We start from the raw sequence: 18,324 nt of genomic DNA, 5'->3' as shown, positions 1-18,324 counted from the left end.
CTTGTTCCTCATGTCCTGACTTCTCTCAAGGCAGAGCCCCTCTCAGCGTTGTGACCAGGGTGAGATTCTCCCAAAATGCACTTGGTAGTTTGACCAGGATCTTGAATGTCACTTATACTTAGGGGCTCCTCTTAGCAGAGGAGGTACCAGCAGTGGCCGGCGACCTGGCACAGCCAAAGTTGGGTATTTCCCACCTTTGGTCATTACCTCTTTCTGTCCCAAAGCCTGGGAAGGCCAGGTCTGCCCACCGCCACCTCCTTGAGGACCTTGCATGCACTCTCCTGTCTCCAGTGTAACCCACCCCACCCCCTTGTCCCCGATCCTCTCTCTTTCTTTTGGCCAGGATGAAGCGGGCACAGTTTGGGCCCCACGACTGGCTGTCTTTGCCAGTGCCACCGGGACCCAGCTGGTTGCTAGTGGACGCCCTGGAGCCTGAGACAGCATACCAGTTCAGCGTCCTGGCCCAGAACAAGCTGGGAACGAGCGCCTTCAGTGAGGTGGTCACTGTGAACACTTTAGGTGAGGGCCCTAGGCTGGGATGTCTTGAGGATATTTCCTGGAGGAGCTGAGTAAAGACGATAATGGTGGTGGTGATGGTCCTCGCAGCTAACTTCACTGCTTACTATGTGCCAGGCACCTTCCTACGTGCTTTACGTAATTATGTCATTCGCTCTCCCAGGAAGGACTTGTCATACTGTTCTGTGGGGTTTGCCTGGACCATAGTGCCTTGTCCCACGTCAGAACACTTTGGGCCAGATTCCTGTTAAGGAGGAGGCTTAGTATTTATCCCTCCTTGCCAAGCCACATGTTTGCATCTTCCCGTGGCTTCACAGGGCAGGCTGGGAATCCTGCCTCCTGTGCTCTTACCAATTCTTTCCTCTGGCCCATGGCCTCGTCTGGTGGTGGGCGTGTGGCCAGTGCTCCCCGTCGAATCTTCTAGTCATGCCAACTCTTCCTTCCTGGACCCAGTGGCTCACTCCATCCCACCCCAAGAGCAGCTGTGAACAAGTGGCACCCCTCCAGCCTGTTCCTGGATCCTTTACTGCCACCAAGGGGTGCAGCAGTGGTGGGATGCTTACCCCTGCTCTAGAACTTTCCTCCTGGTCCTTGTTTCCCACCTGGGCCAAGAAGGCAATTGAGAGCAGAAGTGAGCTATGGGAAGACATTCCTACTTCCTTAGAAGAGAACATAAGATACATTTTGTAATATCTTTTTTTTTTTAAGATTTTATTTATTTATTTGACAGAGAGAGATAGTGAGAGCAGGAACACAAGCAGGGGGAGTGGGAGAGGGAGAAGCAGGCTTCCTGAGGAGCAGGGAGCCCGATGCGGGGCTCGATCCCAGGACCCTGGGATCATGACCTGAGCCGAAGGCAGACGCTTAACGACTGAGCCACCCAGGCACCCCGCATCTATGTTTTTAGAAGTGCTCAGAAAGTAGGATCATGTAGGCCACATCTTTTATGTGACAGTCTTGTCCCTGAAATGACTCATGCAAGGGAACGTGACACACTCTGAGGGACACATGATGAGCCAGAAGACAGCATGTAGGGAGGTGAGGGAGCAGTGACCTCCGCACCGCCATGCCCCTTCTCTCTCTCTTCCCTCTGTGCTGCAGCATTCCCTATCACAACTCCAGAACCCCTGGTGCTGGTTACCCCACCAAGGTGCCTCACAGCCAACCGGACCCAGCAGGGTGTGCTCCTGTCTTGGCTCCCCCCTGCCAATCACAGCTTTCCCATTGACCGCTACATCATGGAATACCGTGTCGGGGAACACTGGGAGATCTTAGATAGTGCCATCCCAGGCACTGATGGAGAATTCTTTGCCAAGGATCTGTCACAGGTGAGGTGCCCAGCTCTTCCCTGCTGCTGTTCCCAAATTCTGAAAGTGACATTGACTCGCTGGAGTCACCGGAAGCTTTGAGTGACCCAAGTCAGGTGTACGAGGCCCAGCCATGTACTGTTCCCTCCCCACACCAACTCCTTTATTCTCAGATCTGCTACCAAAGTCTGGGATCCTCAGGTCATGGCAACTGAGGGCAGGTGAGGGGCCCCGAATGTGTAACTAGAGAGTGACCTCAGCTTTCTGCTAGGAATCTAACTTTGGCTGGGCAGAGGATTTCCGAGAAGGATAGTCTCCTCACTTTGCCCAGGGAAGGACCCCTGCTTTAACAATTTAGACTTCCTGGAGGAAGATACATTATTTTTTTTTCCCAGCTGACCCCCTTTAAACTTTGATGTCTCTCTAGCTGGAGAGAGGAAGCAGCTTATTTCATGGATACAGACAAGCTCATCTATCTTTCTGTCTTCCTTCCCTGGACACTCATTTAGTGGTAGAACTGGCTCATGGGGGCTCCTAAGAGAGAGTCCATGTTGTGCGTCTCTCTTTCCAACTCTGCTTTCAGTGACCTCACAGTTGTAGATTGAAATCTGCCATGGTGGGAGTATTTTTACCATGGAAATTGGCGAATGCTACAAATTAGGACTTTTTTTTTTAAACTGAGAGCTGGTTGTTCATCACTTCCAGTATGCCACTGCTTTGGGTACCCTGTTCCATGAGAGATCATTGCAGGGCAGGTGGGGGAGGGTCAGTAGTGGGTCAGTGGCTGTCTCAGGTCTGTAGGCTGACAGGGTCTTGTCCTGGGGGCTGTAGGACACCTGGTACGAATTCCGGGTTCTGGCCGTCATGCAGGATCTGATCAGCGAGCCCAGCAACATCGCCGGCGTCTCCAGCACAGGTACTTGGGCTGGTGGGGGGGGGGGGGGGGCGTCTGTTACAGCTGTAGGACGTAAGAGCCATGTAGATGTCCTTTGCGAGATAGCTAATATGGGGAGGGAGGCTGAAATGGAAACGAGAGCTCTGGTGGAAACTGAGTCACCGCATTTCTTAAGGCCCTCCAACCCATCCTTCTGCTTCCATGATGGACAGGATTTCTCCAGCTAAAGAGCTGCATTTATGACACTTTCTATAAGATAGCCACAGGGAGAAATGTAGCTCATCTTCTCATGATAGTAGTCAAAAAGAACTTGGTTTACGTTCTTTTGCTATAAAATCCCTGTTTCCTCCAGTGCCGTCCTCTGTAATGGACTGGGGCGGTGAATTGGAGAGACAACAGGTCAGCACATATTTGTTGAAGGCCTATTATAAGACTGCTTTATAATTATGGTGGTTTTATTTGGAAAATTGCTGTTTGGTGTTGTTTCCTCCACTCCTTCGTCTCCCTAGATTTCTTTTCAGGCTAAATAAAGCCAACTCCCTAGCATTTTCCCCATTTATCTTCCTTTCTCTTGGCCCTGGTCCCATTTCTACACATCTTTCTCTAGCTACAGTTCCTGAGACAGCAGAGCCCCTCCCTCGCCCAGTGAAGTGGCTCCCTTGGTATGGGAAGAGGCTTTTGCTTAGTGATTAAGCAATGGCACCATTTCTGTGGGCACTGCTCACACAAGGACCTGCGGGACCAGTTGGCAAGGAGCTTGGCCAAGAAGCTCATGCAGCAGGACTCACAGAGCTATAGAAGCACCAGGGCAGGCAGACTTGGGGAGGGACAGGGGAGAACCCAAGTGGCACCAGAGCACTGGGGGCCGTGGGGTGTGACTTTTGCCTCATGTTAAACACCATGGCACCATGGACCTTTTTTTCTTTTCTTCCTTCCTTCTTTTCTTTCTTTCTTTCTTTCTTTTCTTTTCTTTTCTTTTCTTTTCTTCTTCTTCTTTTTTTTTTTTTTACTACAAAGGTACCCTGTCTTGACTTCCCTCCAGGGAGGGGACTCAGAGAGGAGGAGCAGGGAACAGAGCTTGAAGCCAAGGCCAGAATAGAAGACTTGAGGGTTTTCATCAGTGAACTGTTCTGTGTTCAGTGGCTTTATGTCTGGCACCTGAAAGGAAGCCCACATACCGGGAAGACTCCCGTGGGTGAATGAAGGCACAGTGCCCTCAGCCCCCCGTCTCTGAGCCCCCCATTCCCAAAGGCTCTAGCATTCCATTTGCCCACTCAACTCATCAGCACGATTTGGGTTATTTTCACCCATTGTTCTTTTCAGCAGAACGATGGGCTCTGGCCAAATATATCAGAATCCACAGAATCTAAAGTGTGGCACTTTCTATTATAACTGACTTTGAAGTGGGGTACAGTAGATGGGGGTCTAGTCCTGGCTCCATCACTAACAAGCTGTATGGATTTGGGCACAAAGTGAAACTCACTTCTTTACCTGTAAAATGAAATTGGACCTGTGTTGAATGTCCCTGCTGGCTCCAGCATTCTGAACCCGAAACGACCAGGGTGTGCTCACCCTCCCTGTAGAAATTGCTCAGCTGTGCTGTCATGACTTAGAGATGGATGGATCTGAATTCTGTAGTCACAACCTCTTCTCCCTGCTGTAGTATTTTACCCTCAAGGTGCCTCCACAGTAAGTTCTCATTTTGTCGAGATGGCATGGCAAAAGGCAGCAAATCCTAACAGGAGGCCAGAGGTACGGTGTCATGGTGCAGGCACTGATAGGCAATATTTATGTCAGCAAGTCGCTCAAACTCCGCCAGCAACACTTTCTTTACCTTAGAGAATGAGAGCGATGGCATGTGCTCTGTTGGCCTCATGTGAGGGTGTGTGGTAGTATGCATGAGAACCCTTTGCAAAAAGCACTAGCCAGGTAGACATCATTACCGAAATTATTACCGCTATGGGGTAAGACATAGATGCGATTCCTTCTGTCTAAGCTCTGTAGCGATCACTTGACTTCCGTAAACTAGTCTCTCTTCAAGTGCTAGAGTTGAGCATGGAGCCTGAGCCTTAACATTATCTGTTCTGCAGAGGTAGGGAAGAGTGCTGGGGGGCTAGGTGTCAGAGTAGGTGGGGGCTTTTACAGGAGCAAGGGGAGGAATCATGCATGCTCCTTGCACCGCCCTGCAGACATCTTCCCACAGCCGGACCTGACTGATGACGGGCTAGCTCGGCCTGTGTTGGCTGGAATCGTAGCTACCATCTGCTTCCTGGCAGCTGCCGTCCTGTTCAGCACCCTGGCCGCCTGCTTTGTCAACAAGCAGCGCAAGCGTAAGCTCAAGCGCAAAAAAGGTGGGTGTCTGCCCCCACCGCCCTGCTCTACCTGGCCCAGTTTCAAATGCTCCCCATTGGAAGAGATGGCTCACGTTTAGCAGAGGCCCCCTTGAAAATAGGGAAATGGGGTCTTATGGGTAGGACTGTCAGCGGGCCTTGGTCTAGAAGAGGGAGTAAGGAAGAAGGATGCTGGGGAAGGTGTGATGGGGCCAGAATGTGAGAGAAGGCAGGTCTGTGGTGGTGGGCATGGGACTCGGGACTGGGCCCAAAGATACCTAACCTTGGAAGGAGCTCCTCCCTTCTGTGGCTTTGCTCTGGGCCCTGTGGGCACGCGAGACGAGTTTTGTGTCCCTGGCCTCAGCTGGCTCTCCTCCCCGTCTTCTTCCTTCCAGATCCTCCACTCTCCATCACTCACTGCAGAAAGAGCCTAGAGTCTCCGTAAGTGCCTCCGCTGTTGTGCTGTGTGGACAGAGGGTGGAGGGTGGACACAGGCAGGTGGTGTGCCCCGCTCGGCCCCCAGACCAGTATCTCTAAAGTGTTGGCTGCCCACTGATCTGCATGGTATTTTTAAGTTGCACAGAGGGGGCAGTACTGTAGACAGTGAAGTTAGAGGTGCAGCTGGACAGAGCGGGGCAGACAGGAAGGGCAGGGCGGGATGAAAGGTGGAAATGTGGGTCTTCATTCAAAAAACGGCCGGCACGCATCTAGACAGTGGAGCGTTGGCCAAAGTATTTCACGCCAAAATGTGCAGCCCATCTGCACCCCTTTTTTTGAGTATTATCTTAGGTGTTTGTGGTTGTTCGTTAAGAGGAGAAAAATAAGAGGAGGCGCAGATGTCCCCTACCTCACACTCCTGCTCCCTCACTCACCCCCACAGCTTGTCATCTGGCAAGGTGAGCCCCGAGAGCATCCGCACGCTCCGGGCCCCTTCGGAGTCCTCCGATGACCAAGGCCAGCCGGCGGCCAAGAGGATGCTGAGTCCCACCCGGGAGAAGGAGCTGTCGTTGTACAAGAAGACCAAGAGGGCCATCAGTAGCAAGAAGTACAGCGTGGCCAAGGCTGAGGCGGAGGCCGAGGCCACGACGCCCATTGAGCTCATCAGCAGAGGCCCTGACGGCCGCTTCGTGATGGATCCCTCTGAGATGGAGCCCTCGATGAAGAGCAGGCGCATTGAGGGCTTTCCCTTTGCTGAGGAGACGGACATGTACCCCGAGTTCCGCCAGTCAGACGAGGAGAACGAGGACCCGCTGGTGCCCACATCTGTGGCTGCCCTGAAGTCCCAGCTGACCCCTCTGTCATCTAGCCAGGAGTCCTACCTGCCACCACCAGCATATAGCCCTCGGTTCCAGCCCCGTGGGCTGGAGGGCCCCGGCGGCCTGGAAGGTCGGCTCCAGGCCACAGGCCAGGCCAGACCTCCCGCCCCCCGGCCCTTCCACCAGGGCCAGTATTATGGGTACCTCAGCAGCAGCAGCCCTGGGGAGGTGGAGCCGCCACCCTTCTACATGCCAGAAGTGGGCAGCCCCTTGAGCTCGGTCATGTCCTCCCCACCCCTGCACACTGAGGGGCCTTTCGGCCACCCCACCATTCCTGAGGAAAACGGAGAGAACGCTTCTAACAGCACGCTGCCCTTGACTCAGACACCCACAGGAGGGCGCTCCCCTGAGCCCTGGGGCCGGCCAGAATTCCCCTTTGGGGGACTGGAAACCCCGGCCATGATGTTTCCCCACCAGCTGCACCCCTGTGATGTAGCGGAGAGTCTGCAGCCCAAGGCCTGCCTCCCCCGAGGACTGCCCCCCACCTCCCTGCAGGTGCCCGCGGCCTACCCGGGCATCCTGTCTCTGGAGGCGCCAAAGGGTTGGGCAGGCAAGTCGCCGGGCAGAGGCCCCGTCCCAGTGCCCACCTCCGCTAAGTGGCAGGACAGACCTATGCAACCTCTGGTGAGCCAAGGGCAGCTAAGACATACCAGCCAAGGTATGGGCATACCCGTGTTGCCTTACCCCGAGCCGGCCGAGCCGGGGGGGCACAGCGGCCCCAGCACATTTGGCCTGGACACCCGGTGGTACGAGCCCCAGCCCCGGCCCCGGCCCAGCCCCCGGCAGGCCAGGCGCGCCGAGCCCAGTTTACATCAAGTGGTGCTACAGCCCTCCCGGCTCTCGCCTCTGACCCAAAGCCCCCTCAGCTCCCGCACCGGCTCTCCTGAGCTTGCCGCCCGGGCCCGGCCTCGCCCGGGCCTCCTGCAGCAGGCGGAGATGTCGGAGATCACCCTGCAGCCACCGGCCGCTGTCAGCTTCTCTCGCAAGTCCACGCCATCCACGGGCTCCCCTTCCCAGAGCAGCCGCAGCGGGAGCCCCAGCTACCGGCCCACCATGGGCTTCACCACGCTGGCCACAGGCTACCCCTCCCCTCCGCCGGGCCCTGCAGGGCCTGCGGACAACCTGGATGTGTTTGGACAGACGCCTTCCCCTCGAAGGATGGGGGAGGAACTGCTCAGACCAGAGCCCCCCCCACCGCCATTACCTACTTCAGGGTGAGTGTGAGCTGGTTTCTCCTGCCCACCTCCACCTGGTCATCTTCCACCCCCCATTCCTTACCCACCCTCCGCCCCTTCCATCAACCCAAATGACAGGGCTTGTCTGGACATGCTGCAGCATCCCTTCGGGAGAGTTCTGGTCTTGGCATCAGCAGGGTGTGGTCACGGGGTTGAGGGTGGGGCTTACCTGCCCAGGTACCCTGCCAGGAGCACGAGGGAGCCTCTCCACCCAGCCCAGAGCTCTCAGAAGGCCCCCAGGGTGATGGGGAGTGGACACACATGGGCAAGGGGTGGGGGGACGTGGTGTGTCCGAGTGAGTGGTCACCTCAGTTACACTTAGAGTGGAGAGCTCTCCACATCCCTGTGATCCTGGCTTTGGGGGTGGTTCCAGGGTTTACCCAGAGACCTCGTATCCAGCCTCCTTTCCTCCCCTGACCCATCCTCCCTGCTAAGCAGGACCCTGAAGCCTGATTTCCCTGGGCCACCAGGCCTGGGGCTCCTCTTCCCAGTCTCCTGCCCCCAATCTCCTGCCTTAGCAGCCTAGTGAGTGGGGGGAGCCCCCTCCCACAAGCTCTCCAGGGGGCACATCCTGGAGACTGGAAGCAAAATCTCAGGCCTGTGAACTGTGTGCCTGGAGCCACATACCCTACCCCAACCTGTGTGCCTCGCAGGAAGCTGCAGACAGACAGACAGACAAGCTCCTGCGGTCAGCCTGCCTGAGAGAGCACACTCTAAACTGTAGCAGCTGGTATTCCAGGTACCAGAGTCGGCCTGGACGCCCGTCTGTGCCTCTTTTTCTCTTGTCTTTCTTCCCCTGCCCCCCCTTCCCTCCTCCTCCCCCTCTCCCTTCCTTCCTCCTCAAGTCTGGCTTTCTTTCTGTCTGTCTTTCTTCCTTCTCCATCTTCTTTGGGTTGGCCCGACTTGCTCCGAAGGGCTTGCAACATCTCCGGAGTGCCCCCCTCCCCGCCCCCAGTCCCTGCTGCCCTCCCTCCCTCTCTCTCTTTCTCTCTGGTTCCGTCCTTTGGTCTCTCTTCTTGATGTGGCCGCCTGTGCAGGGGAGCAGAGTGTTCCAGAGGAGGCTGGCCCGGTGGTAGGCAGGATGGGAGGTGGTTGGAGAGGAGGGAGCCCAGCGCCCTTCCCCTGCCCCACGTACTCCCACCCTCTCTGGTACCTGGAAGTACAGCTTCTCCTCCCACTGGCCCCTGGTCCTGGCGGGCGGAGAAGGTGGAGGAGAGCTCTAGCTAGGACGCCGGGCCTGGCGCGCCCACGGGACCCCGTGCCTCTGTCTGTGCAGGAGATGCTGTGCGCCACAGCCCTGTCGTCTGTGCTTTGTGCAGCGCTCATCTGCCTCGTCCATCGTGCCGTCTGGTTCTCTGTCTCTCTCCTCTCCTTCCCCTCACCCCATTCTCTGGCCTCGCTTGTGGTTCTCTGGCCCCTGTGCTCCTCCCCTCCTCCCCTCTGGGTGTGCGTGGGTGGTTCCCCCACGGCCCGTGTTGATAACTGCTTTGTTTCTGATTGATCTCAGCTATCTGGGCAGTGTTGTCGAGACAAGCCTCTCCTCAGCTCAATAGGTAAGGGAGCTCCGCGGCCGGGGCGGGGCGGGGGGTGGACAGGCGGACGGGGCTTTGGCAGGGCCATTGCTTCCTTTACAGGGGAATCCAAACCATGTCCCCTCACCCCCTCTGTGGGCAGCAGCCTTCGCTGCTCCATATGCCACGGCTTCTGGGTTCCCCACATCATGCTGCTCCAACAGCCTCACCAGGCCACGCTCGGGCACCGCCTAGCTGAAGCTTCCGACCCCCACCCCACATGCCAAGCCTCTCCCAGAGCCTCCCTGCAGTTTTCCTCACTCAGACACTTGCTGCCAACACACCCAGGGCCTCTCACAGAAGTCCCCTGGGACCCTGCATGCACCCCAAGGGGCCTAGAATGCCTACGATCCGCTTTGCATCTCTGCACCTCTGGAAACATCAGGGCCACACTCAGATCCAGAATTCCCCCCCCTTCCCTGCCCTTTGCCATATTTTCCCAGCACCCTCCAGCATAGTGCCCCCCCACTTCCATCCTAGCCCCCCAGAGACTCAGATCTTCCTCTGGGGTTGCTGGTCCCTCACAGTCTTCTTGGGATCTTTCTAATATTCTCAAGGAGCACAGGGTTGGGGTGTGGCCCAGCTCCTCCCCTCACCAGCTGGGTCATCCTCAGGACCAGGTCACCTGTAGTTCTATGAGGGCAAGGGCAGGGGAATGTCCCCACTTCCCATGTCCCTTGCCTTCAGTAGCCTGTTCTTGGTTGTAACAGGACTGAGATGTGGACCTCGCCCTCAGGTTCAAATTGCTTTCAAGATCCCTGTAGTAGCCACTCCTGATCTCCTTGGGTCACAGCTCTAGGGTCTTGGGAGGAGTTCCCCAGGGGGAGAGGACAGGCTTCCCCCAGGTGGGAGGAAGTTGAGCGGTGAAGCACTGTCTACTTCCTCTGCTCTCCACCGAGGCTGGTCCTCTTCTGGCATTCTTCCAGGTGGAGGTCTTGGGAACTTGGCCATTTTAGAGGGGTAGCAAGTCTCTTATAGAGGCTTAGGGTCACCTGAGACTCACTGTCTCTCATGGTGACTAAGATGCTTCTTTTTGCCATGGACGTACTTGCCTGCACCTCTGAGAACAAGCAGTGTGGGAGCAGGAGAGCCTCCTGGTTTCTCTAGGTGAGAAACATCTGCATCCCTCGCCCACCTAGAAATGTCAAGGGTGGCTGATGATCCTAACTCAGGACTATAAGTCTTCAGTCCGAAGAGTGGCTTCCCATAAGGAGGACTGGACTGCTTTGCCATTTCTTTATGATCTGCAGCTATAAACTTGTTAACAGCCAAGAGGCCCTGGGATTGTGTCTGAGGCTGGTTGGGTGCCACACTGTGGCCATTAGCACTGGAGAGAGAAGGGAGGGTGTCAGGAAGGAATTATGAGCCTACCTTCATGAGGGGCCTCCTGGGGCCTGCTGGATGGACGCCCCAGAGTGACAATGACTGGACCATCCTCCACCATCCTCCACCTTCCCTGCTCTCCTTCCCTGAACCCCAGTTATGACCCCTCTGTCACCAGAGAGGTGATAGCTGAAGGACCAGCTGTCACTCCACTCCTGGAAAGTGCCTGGACCCCATTCCCCATTGTTACCGCCACTCGCCTCACCCAGTTGTTGACCCCTCTCTCCACAACATCCCCACTGCGCCAGATCTGAGAGCTGAGCTGTCATACTGTCCCTGCTGTGGCAAACCCAGAAACCAAGGGCAGCGCTGAGGGCAAATTGGTTCCTTGGGGGCCTGGCCAGCATCCCCAGCCTAGGAGAATAACGTGCTCCCCGCAGCCTCGGAGTTAGATCTTGATGCTGCTGGGCAGCAAGAGCCACTGCTCACTCCTGCTTGCTGAGAGCCTCCCCCGGGCGCGGTAGCTGCTGGGGCCATTGGGAGGCGTCAGGCTCCTCTTCAGACGCTGTCTTCATGCTGCGCCTTTGCATGTGTCTCCACTCGGTCTTGCTTGGAGAAGATGTGACACGTCTTGTCTACGTTCGTTCTTGCTCTGTTCCTGTTTCCTTCAGTCTCTCTCCTGTTCCTTCTCCCCCCTGTACCTGCAGTGGTCTTCCCCCCCCTTCCTTTCTCTCTCCCCTTTTTCTCCTCTTCCCAACTCCCATCTCAGAGCGGGGAGTTGTATTGCGTGGACCTGCCATTTCTGGGGCCGGCTGGGAGGCCGGCGGTTTTCTCGGTTTCCTGTCTCATACCAGTTAACAGTTCTCTTCTCACCTCCCCCTCGAGCCCCTCCCCTGTTAGTGCCGACTTTGGCCTCTCTGATCAGGTGGGTCTGGGAGGGTGGATGGACACCCCCCCTTTTACTGGTGGACCGTAGGAAGGAGCTCCCATTTGGAAACACGTCTCTCCCAAGCCCTGAGGCCAAACACTGGGTTTGTCCCCTGACCCCACCGGAGAAAGCTGTCATCTGTCATTACAGCTGGGTGGGAGCTGACCTCTGCAATCCTGGCTTTCTGTTTTGTAAGTGGAGAATGGCGGGGCGGGGACCTTTTTCCCGGCCATACCTTATACACAAGTGGATTTCCTCGTCCCCCTTCCATGGTCTAAGGTCAGATGAGCAGAGTCTGCTGTCAGGAGGTTATGAAGAGGAGGACAACTCTCCTTAAATCACAGGGGCAGCCACCAACTGTTGGAGTGGTCAGCCCTTGGGCAGTAAGGGCAGGAACTGTCCAATGGATTCTGACTTCTCTGACCCGTGGTTTGCTGACTTTTTGGACCTTTTTGTCTGTGTCTTTTCTCCACTATTCTGGGTAAGCACAGAGCTAAGCAGCCAAGGCCCCGGGCTAAATGGTTGTGATTTGGGTTTTGTATGGATTTTATGAAAACAGAGAGAGAGAGAGAGTAAATTCCAGGCAGTTTTTGGTAGTTCTGAACCACAGAGAAACATCACTGGGACAGAGAACTGGGGTTTAGGGGGAACTCCATATGGCATGGAAGATCCAGAAAAACCTCTAGGCTTTTAGGCCTCATACTCTTACTTCCTGTGAGGAGGAGGGCCCCAGAGTTTGCTGGATTCCTGTATGTTTTAGAAGAATTGAATTGGACTGGGAAGAGAACGGTGACCTCCATTTCTTAGAAAGCCCAGGGTTGGATGCTGTTCTAACAGAGTAACCTACTGGTCAACCTCAGATTCACTTACCAGCTTTATTCCAGGGATAGGATGAGGTTGCTTAACCCAATTTTCCACTGTCTGACAGGGAGCATCACCAAAAGCTTCATTATCTGATAGGTCCCCTGTGGGCTTGATATTGACTGCAGACAAGGTCACCCTTCCTAGAAAAGAGAGACAATTTGATTCCAAAGGGCTTTACATGCTACAGGTAAAGTCCGTTGGGCCACATTTCACATATGTCTTTTCTGTATAATTTGTTAAAAATAAAGATCCATTTTTGCCCCCTCTTCCCCACTTCACCCTATCCTTCCAGACACTTGCTTTTGTTTTTCCCTCCTGCATCGGTAGAGTGTCTTGGTGCCTCCAGGAGCCTTCTGTCTTGTTCCTGTGTTTGAGCACTGAGCTCAAAGTGAAAACAGGTGGACAGCAGGTGTCCTGGAAGGGCTGGAGCTTGGCTCTTTCACAAGGGAAAATTGGCTTATCCTCCTCAGTGGATCATTACTGTTTGGGAATTTTTGCCTGAAGATATAACTTCAGCCAGCTTTTCCCCATCCCTGGTCTGTCTTACTCTGGCCGTGCCACTGAAGCAGAGAATGTCAGGGACTACTGCAGCAGGGTGAAGTGACTACCGCTCAGGTGAAGTGTGGGAGCACTGTTTTCTTCTAGATAGCTTCTGGGCCTGTTTCCTTTAGGAGGAAGTTGGAAGAGCAGTTTAGCCTAATGTTGAGAGTCTTGGCTCTGTCACATAATAACTGGATTAGTAGACAAGCTGCTTAACCCTACGCATTCAGTTTCTCCCTCTGAGAAACAGGATCAGTCTAGTATTTACTTCTTAGGGTTGTTGTAAGGATGAACACAAACTATCGTAGAGAACATAGACCAGTGCTTGGCATGGTAAGTGGTAAATCAATGCTGAGTGACAGAAATGATAAAGGTAATGGTATGTTAATTTTAGTAATAACATCCTTGGAAGTTTCACCTGGCTTGGAGAAACCCTAGGAATGTTCTGGGGCACTCTGAGCCAGTTTCTCTCATGCCCTCCTGGATCACCCTGGGTTTTGTGGTTTAAACACTGCGCCCCGGGGCCACTTCCTTGTCATATGCCTCCTCGGACCATGCGTCGCTCACCTTGTGTGGTCTTTTTGAAGAGGCTGGCCAGGACCAGGAGACAGGTAAACTGAACGGCTGATTCATACCTTTGATTTTCCTTTTAGGTAGCTGAAGAAGCCCTAGTCAAGGATGAGAAGGGGGTGAGGACATCCCGCTAGCATGGCAGAGTCATGCTCCCTCATACCCTAGCCATCTCCACCCTTTGCCCGCCTTCCAGATTCCTTTGCAGCCGCCGCCACTGCTGTGTAGGATCTCTGTGGGTAGAGTCTGAAGGAGGAGGGGACGGGGAATTTGCAGGTTGCGTCTTTGGGGGTGGAAGACCTGACTTCTCATGGTGCGTTGGACTTCTGTCTGAGACCATGTGTTGCCTGTGTGTGTGTGTGTGTGTGTGTGTGTGTGTGTGTGTGTGTGTGTGTGTGTGTGTGTGTGTGTGTGTAGGTGGGGCCCTTGAGCTCCATGCTGTCAGGGGGATATGGAAAATCTAGAAGCTGTCTCTGACCTGAACTTTGGAGGAGCTTCCTGATACTTTATTTACTAAGAGGCTATGGAATGATGACATCCATTAAAGAAGATGGAGGTTGCTTCATTGCCAGTTAATGCAGGAAACCTGAGAGACCAGAGGCTTATCAACAATTAGTCTGTAAGTTTTTTCTTCCTTCATCCCCACAAGTATGACCTGGGGAGATGGGGCTGCAGACCCCCCATCCCTCTGTCATTGTTGTGCTGCTTTGGATTGCTTGCTCACTACTGGGCACTTCTTTTCCCCTCACAGGGTTGGCTGTCCTCCTTTTAATCAGGAGTTACCCAAAACCAATGTGATGGAGTTGGAAGAGGGAGATGTGGGGACTGAGGAAGAGTGTGATTCACCTCAGTGCACTATGGCCCTAGAATGTCCCTACTCCCCTGATGGTATGCGAATGCCAGCCCTGGCGGGAAGGAAAGAGCAACTCCTCCCTCTCTGCCTTTATTCCTCAGGCTCCAAGTTTGGCTTACTTTGAGAAGAAATGACATTGATAACATGTCTTCTAGATTTTCTTTTATGACTCTTGAAAAATTCTCTCCAATATGCACCGGTTGTCACAGCCAGTTCGTCCTCTCAGCTCCCTCTGGTCCCCTTTGTCACAGGGGCTGCTCAGGCTCCAGGGGAATTGTGGGCTCTGTTCTAACCTCATGGTTGATCCGTTAGGCACATGACAGCATCCGCCCCGCAGCTGGGGGAGAAGGAGAGGCCGACATACGTGGCGTCTCTCCCAACCCGTTTCTCTACTGAATCTCAAGATGTAGAGATTCACTTGGGCACTTGCTACCGAAGGCAAGGGCTTTGCAAGGCTGCCAGATTTGGACACTAACCATCGTAATCTACTTCCACTTTCTTTTATTCTCATGCATGACTGATGACATCTGAGCCTAGTCTGCAGAGGTCCAGGGAGATCCCCCCTGCTGAAATGTGGGTAGATGACAAGTATTTGTTGCTGTTAGCTGCTGGGGTTCTGCCTCACTCTGGTGGACGGAGGGGAAGAAGCCCAGTGAAGCTGGGTTTTATATACCCTCCCCCTCACTGGATATTGGGTTTCTCATTTGGCCCTGGCCTTCTCTTTTCTGGAGGTGGACAGTTCACTGGGATGGGGTTCCTCACCTCCTGCTTTAACCCACCCTTTTACTTTTCACTTAAAGGTCGTGATGATTTCTAACAACTTTGGGCAGTGAAGCTGCTTTCTTCTCTGACCTTCCTCCTCCCGGTTTGAGTGGCATGTGATGAGGCTCACTATTAAAGTCTGTCTCTCCCTTTCTTAGGTCTCCTGGTTGCTCTACAGATTGGTTTCCATCTGAGGCAGGCCTCCCACTGCTGGAGTTTTCTACCGGCCTTTCTCTCTTCCAGGAGCAATCAAGAGGCAGGTGTCAAGGAACCACTGTGGACACCTGGGACTCTGTCCTCCTGTGGGTCGGCTGTATGGTTTTCTTCCAGCCCCTCTTCAGAAGCTCCCTCTTCTGGGAGCTGACCTGTGCCTCTCTAATTGTCCCTTCCAGAACACATCCACCTGCACCCGAGAATGCTGCTGTACCTGAGAGGCTGGAGGCTCTGAAATACCAACGGATAAAGAAGCCCAAAAAGTCATCCAAGGGCTCTTCGAAGTCAAAGAAACGATCCGGTAAATGGCAGATCCTCTCTTTTCCCCTCTCTCTGCCGTTATTATGGGATTGTTTGGCTCAGGATCCCATCCTTGGGTTTTCTCTAGAATTAAATCCACCAGCTTATGTTATTGTCTCTTTTTAATATTAATTACCAAGTAATACATAAATATAATTTTCATGTAAAAATAAGAAAGATAAAGTCTCTGATTGTCCCCCCAATTGTTTCCTCTCTCCTGGGATCCATCCTTCTTGGTAGTATGCATGCTTTCAGAGCCTTTCTGGGCATACGCCTCTCGAAAATACATTGTATTGTTTTAATGCATTTTTAAATAACATAAGTAGTATCTTATTTTTTTTCATTCTGCCATATGCCTTTTGGACCTATCCCTATTTCCTTATATTTTTCTCCTCTATTATTTCAGACCTTCTAGTTGGACGTGGGAATTATGGGATCCTATTCAGTGCTTAGGGGACATCATGGCATGGACCCAGCCTCTGCAGGATGACCAAACTTTTCTCAGTGAGATAGAATGAAATCTCCTTATCATAGAAAGGATGTTTCTATTGAAATATATCTGATATTTATATCCAACAGTGATCAGTAGCTGCTAAGATAGTGTAAAAATGATTCAGCCCTTTTTCACACTTAGAAAATTCTTTAGTATTTATCATGTACTCTTTTTTTTTTTTTTTTTTTTTTTTACCAGTGGTTTTTAGGAATCTTGTCACAGGCTGTCAAAAAAAGACAGCTGAACAGTTTCCTTGCAGATCTTTAATAACCACTGGAGAGTAACTTTCTTTAGAGACTGGGTTATGGAAAAGTGTTCTACAGAGGCCCCTGGAATCTTCAGAAGACAGTGAGCACTGTTTCTCACTTAGCCTTTGGGTGGTGCTATTATCCTATTTGTTTATAGAGGGGAGTACTGAGGCAGAAAAGAGGAAGATGATTTTTTTAGGGTTTGGTTGAGAAATTGGAGCCCAAAGCTGAATGTTCAACCCCCTCAAGCCCATTGCAGTTGAAGAACCAATATACCGACCTACCTACATATCTATGTTTTGTTTTGTTTTAACAGAAAGAGCCACCTCAGATGCCTATACTCCCTCTTATTCTGTCATGCCATCCTGTTCCTTGTAATATGTTGATGGCTCTCAAATGTCTGTTTTTAGCCCCGGTCTCTTCCATGAGCTCGAGTCTCGTATTTCCAGTTGCCTGCTGAACACGCACTTAAATGTTTTGTAAGCCTTTGAAAAGTCCAAAATAGACTTATTGATTATCCTCTCCAAATCTGCCTCTCCTCACTTCCTCCCCAGCTTCTTAAATAGCACTACTAACTACCTCGCTGCTCGGGCTACTTCCGCCTTGCTTCTTCTCTTGCTGTCACGTGTCCCGTCCAATCCATTTGGTAAGGTCTTTGGGCCCAACTTTTACAGCAGATCCTAAATCTGACCACTCTTATTTTATTTTATTTTTTTAAAAGATTTTATTTATTTATTCATTTGACAGAGAGACACACAGCGAGTGAGGGAACACAAGCAGGGGGAGTGGGAGAGGGAGAAGCAGGCTCTCCGCCGAGCAGGGAGCCCGATGCGGGTCTCGATCCCAGGACACTGGGATCATGACCTGAGCCGAAGGCAGACACTTAACGACTGAGCCACACAGGCTCCCCAAATCTGACCACTCTTTCCCACCTCATTACTGAACCCCCCAAAGCAGGCAGCCAGCAATCATGGCAAGCCCCATTTCTGCTCTGGACGGGAGAGGGTAGAGAGACGAACGGTGAGTTCGTCTGTGTTACTGTGATTCCCACCCTGATTATTGCAGTCGCCTCCTAACTGGTTGTCCTGCTCCATACTTGCTCCTTCTACAGTATATTCTACACTCAGCAACTCGAGTGATCTTTATAAAATGTAACAGCATGGCCTTTCATTCATGGCAATGTGCACATACACACATCTGATGAAAACCTTCCGGAAGCTTCCCACTGCAACCAGAGCAGATTTCAAACTCCTTATGATACCCTTCTCCGTCTTTCCTGCCTCACTGTCCTCTGCTTGCTCTGCTTCAGCTATGGTAGCCTTCCTTCTTTCTCTGAAACATTTTACGTTGGCTCTTAAGCCATGGGTTTCACTTTTGCCCCTCCTTCTGTTGGGAACACTTCTCCCCCAAAGCTTCAGAAGTCTCATCATCGTTCAAGACTCACACGTGAAAGTAGAACTGTGCTTTAGTCCTTTGCTCTCACATGGTCCTGTTTTTCTTCTTTCTTTGTAGGGCTTTCAGTATCTGGAAATTTCATTTCTGTATTTTTTATTTTTTTAAAGATTTTATTTATTTGAGAGAGAGAGAATGAGAGATAGAGAGCATAAGAAGGAAGAGGGTCAGAGGGAGAAGCAGACTCCCTGCTGAGCAGGGAGCCCGATGCGGGACTCCATCCCGGGACTCCAGGATCGTGACCTGAGCCGAAGGCAGTCGCTTAACCAACTGAGCCACCCAGGCGCTCCACATTTCTGTATTTTTTAAGTCCTTAATGTTTATCTCTTCCTCCTCACCCCACACTAAAGCATAGTTTCTAGAAACCCAGCACTTCACTGCCGTATCTGCCGAAGAGCCGTGAGACAGAGGAGTGGCCCTGGCAGTGTAGGAAGGGCCACGCCTGGCTCTATGGCAAGGATGGAAATCTTGGGTAAAGTCCATCACTGCTGGGGGAGAAGGGGGGTGAAGAAAACGTACTGAGTTCCAGCCCATTCTTAGAAGCCCTGATCCCCAACACCTGGAATGATGCTTGGTGCCCGGGAGGCATTAAAAGAAATACTGATAGT

General features: G+C 52.8%; 1 protein-coding gene across 1 annotated transcript in view; it reads left to right on the top strand.

Annotated features, from left to right (window-relative positions):
* The window catches only part of IGSF9B (immunoglobulin superfamily member 9B), a 59,096-nt gene that overhangs the window by 27,740 nt on the left and 13,032 nt on the right, over nucleotides 1-18,324 (top strand). The window contains exons 13-19 of the mRNA XM_027581076.2: nucleotides 344-519; nucleotides 1,618-1,844; nucleotides 2,655-2,739; nucleotides 4,908-5,069; nucleotides 5,444-5,489; nucleotides 5,929-7,578; nucleotides 15,403-15,524. Of these exons, the coding sequence (XP_027436877.1) occupies nucleotides 344-519; nucleotides 1,618-1,844; nucleotides 2,655-2,739; nucleotides 4,908-5,069; nucleotides 5,444-5,489; nucleotides 5,929-7,578; nucleotides 15,403-15,524 (2,468 nt within the window). The remainder of the gene's footprint in view (nucleotides 1-343; nucleotides 520-1,617; nucleotides 1,845-2,654; nucleotides 2,740-4,907; nucleotides 5,070-5,443; nucleotides 5,490-5,928; nucleotides 7,579-15,402; nucleotides 15,525-18,324) is intronic.

This window comes from Zalophus californianus, chromosome 11 (assembly GCF_009762305.2).
Source record: "Zalophus californianus isolate mZalCal1 chromosome 11, mZalCal1.pri.v2, whole genome shotgun sequence".
NCBI classification, from domain to species: Eukaryota; Metazoa; Chordata; class Mammalia; order Carnivora; family Otariidae; genus Zalophus; species Zalophus californianus.
The sequence above is the reverse complement of the archived record's forward strand: the minus strand, read 5'-3'. Positions and strand labels throughout refer to the sequence as shown.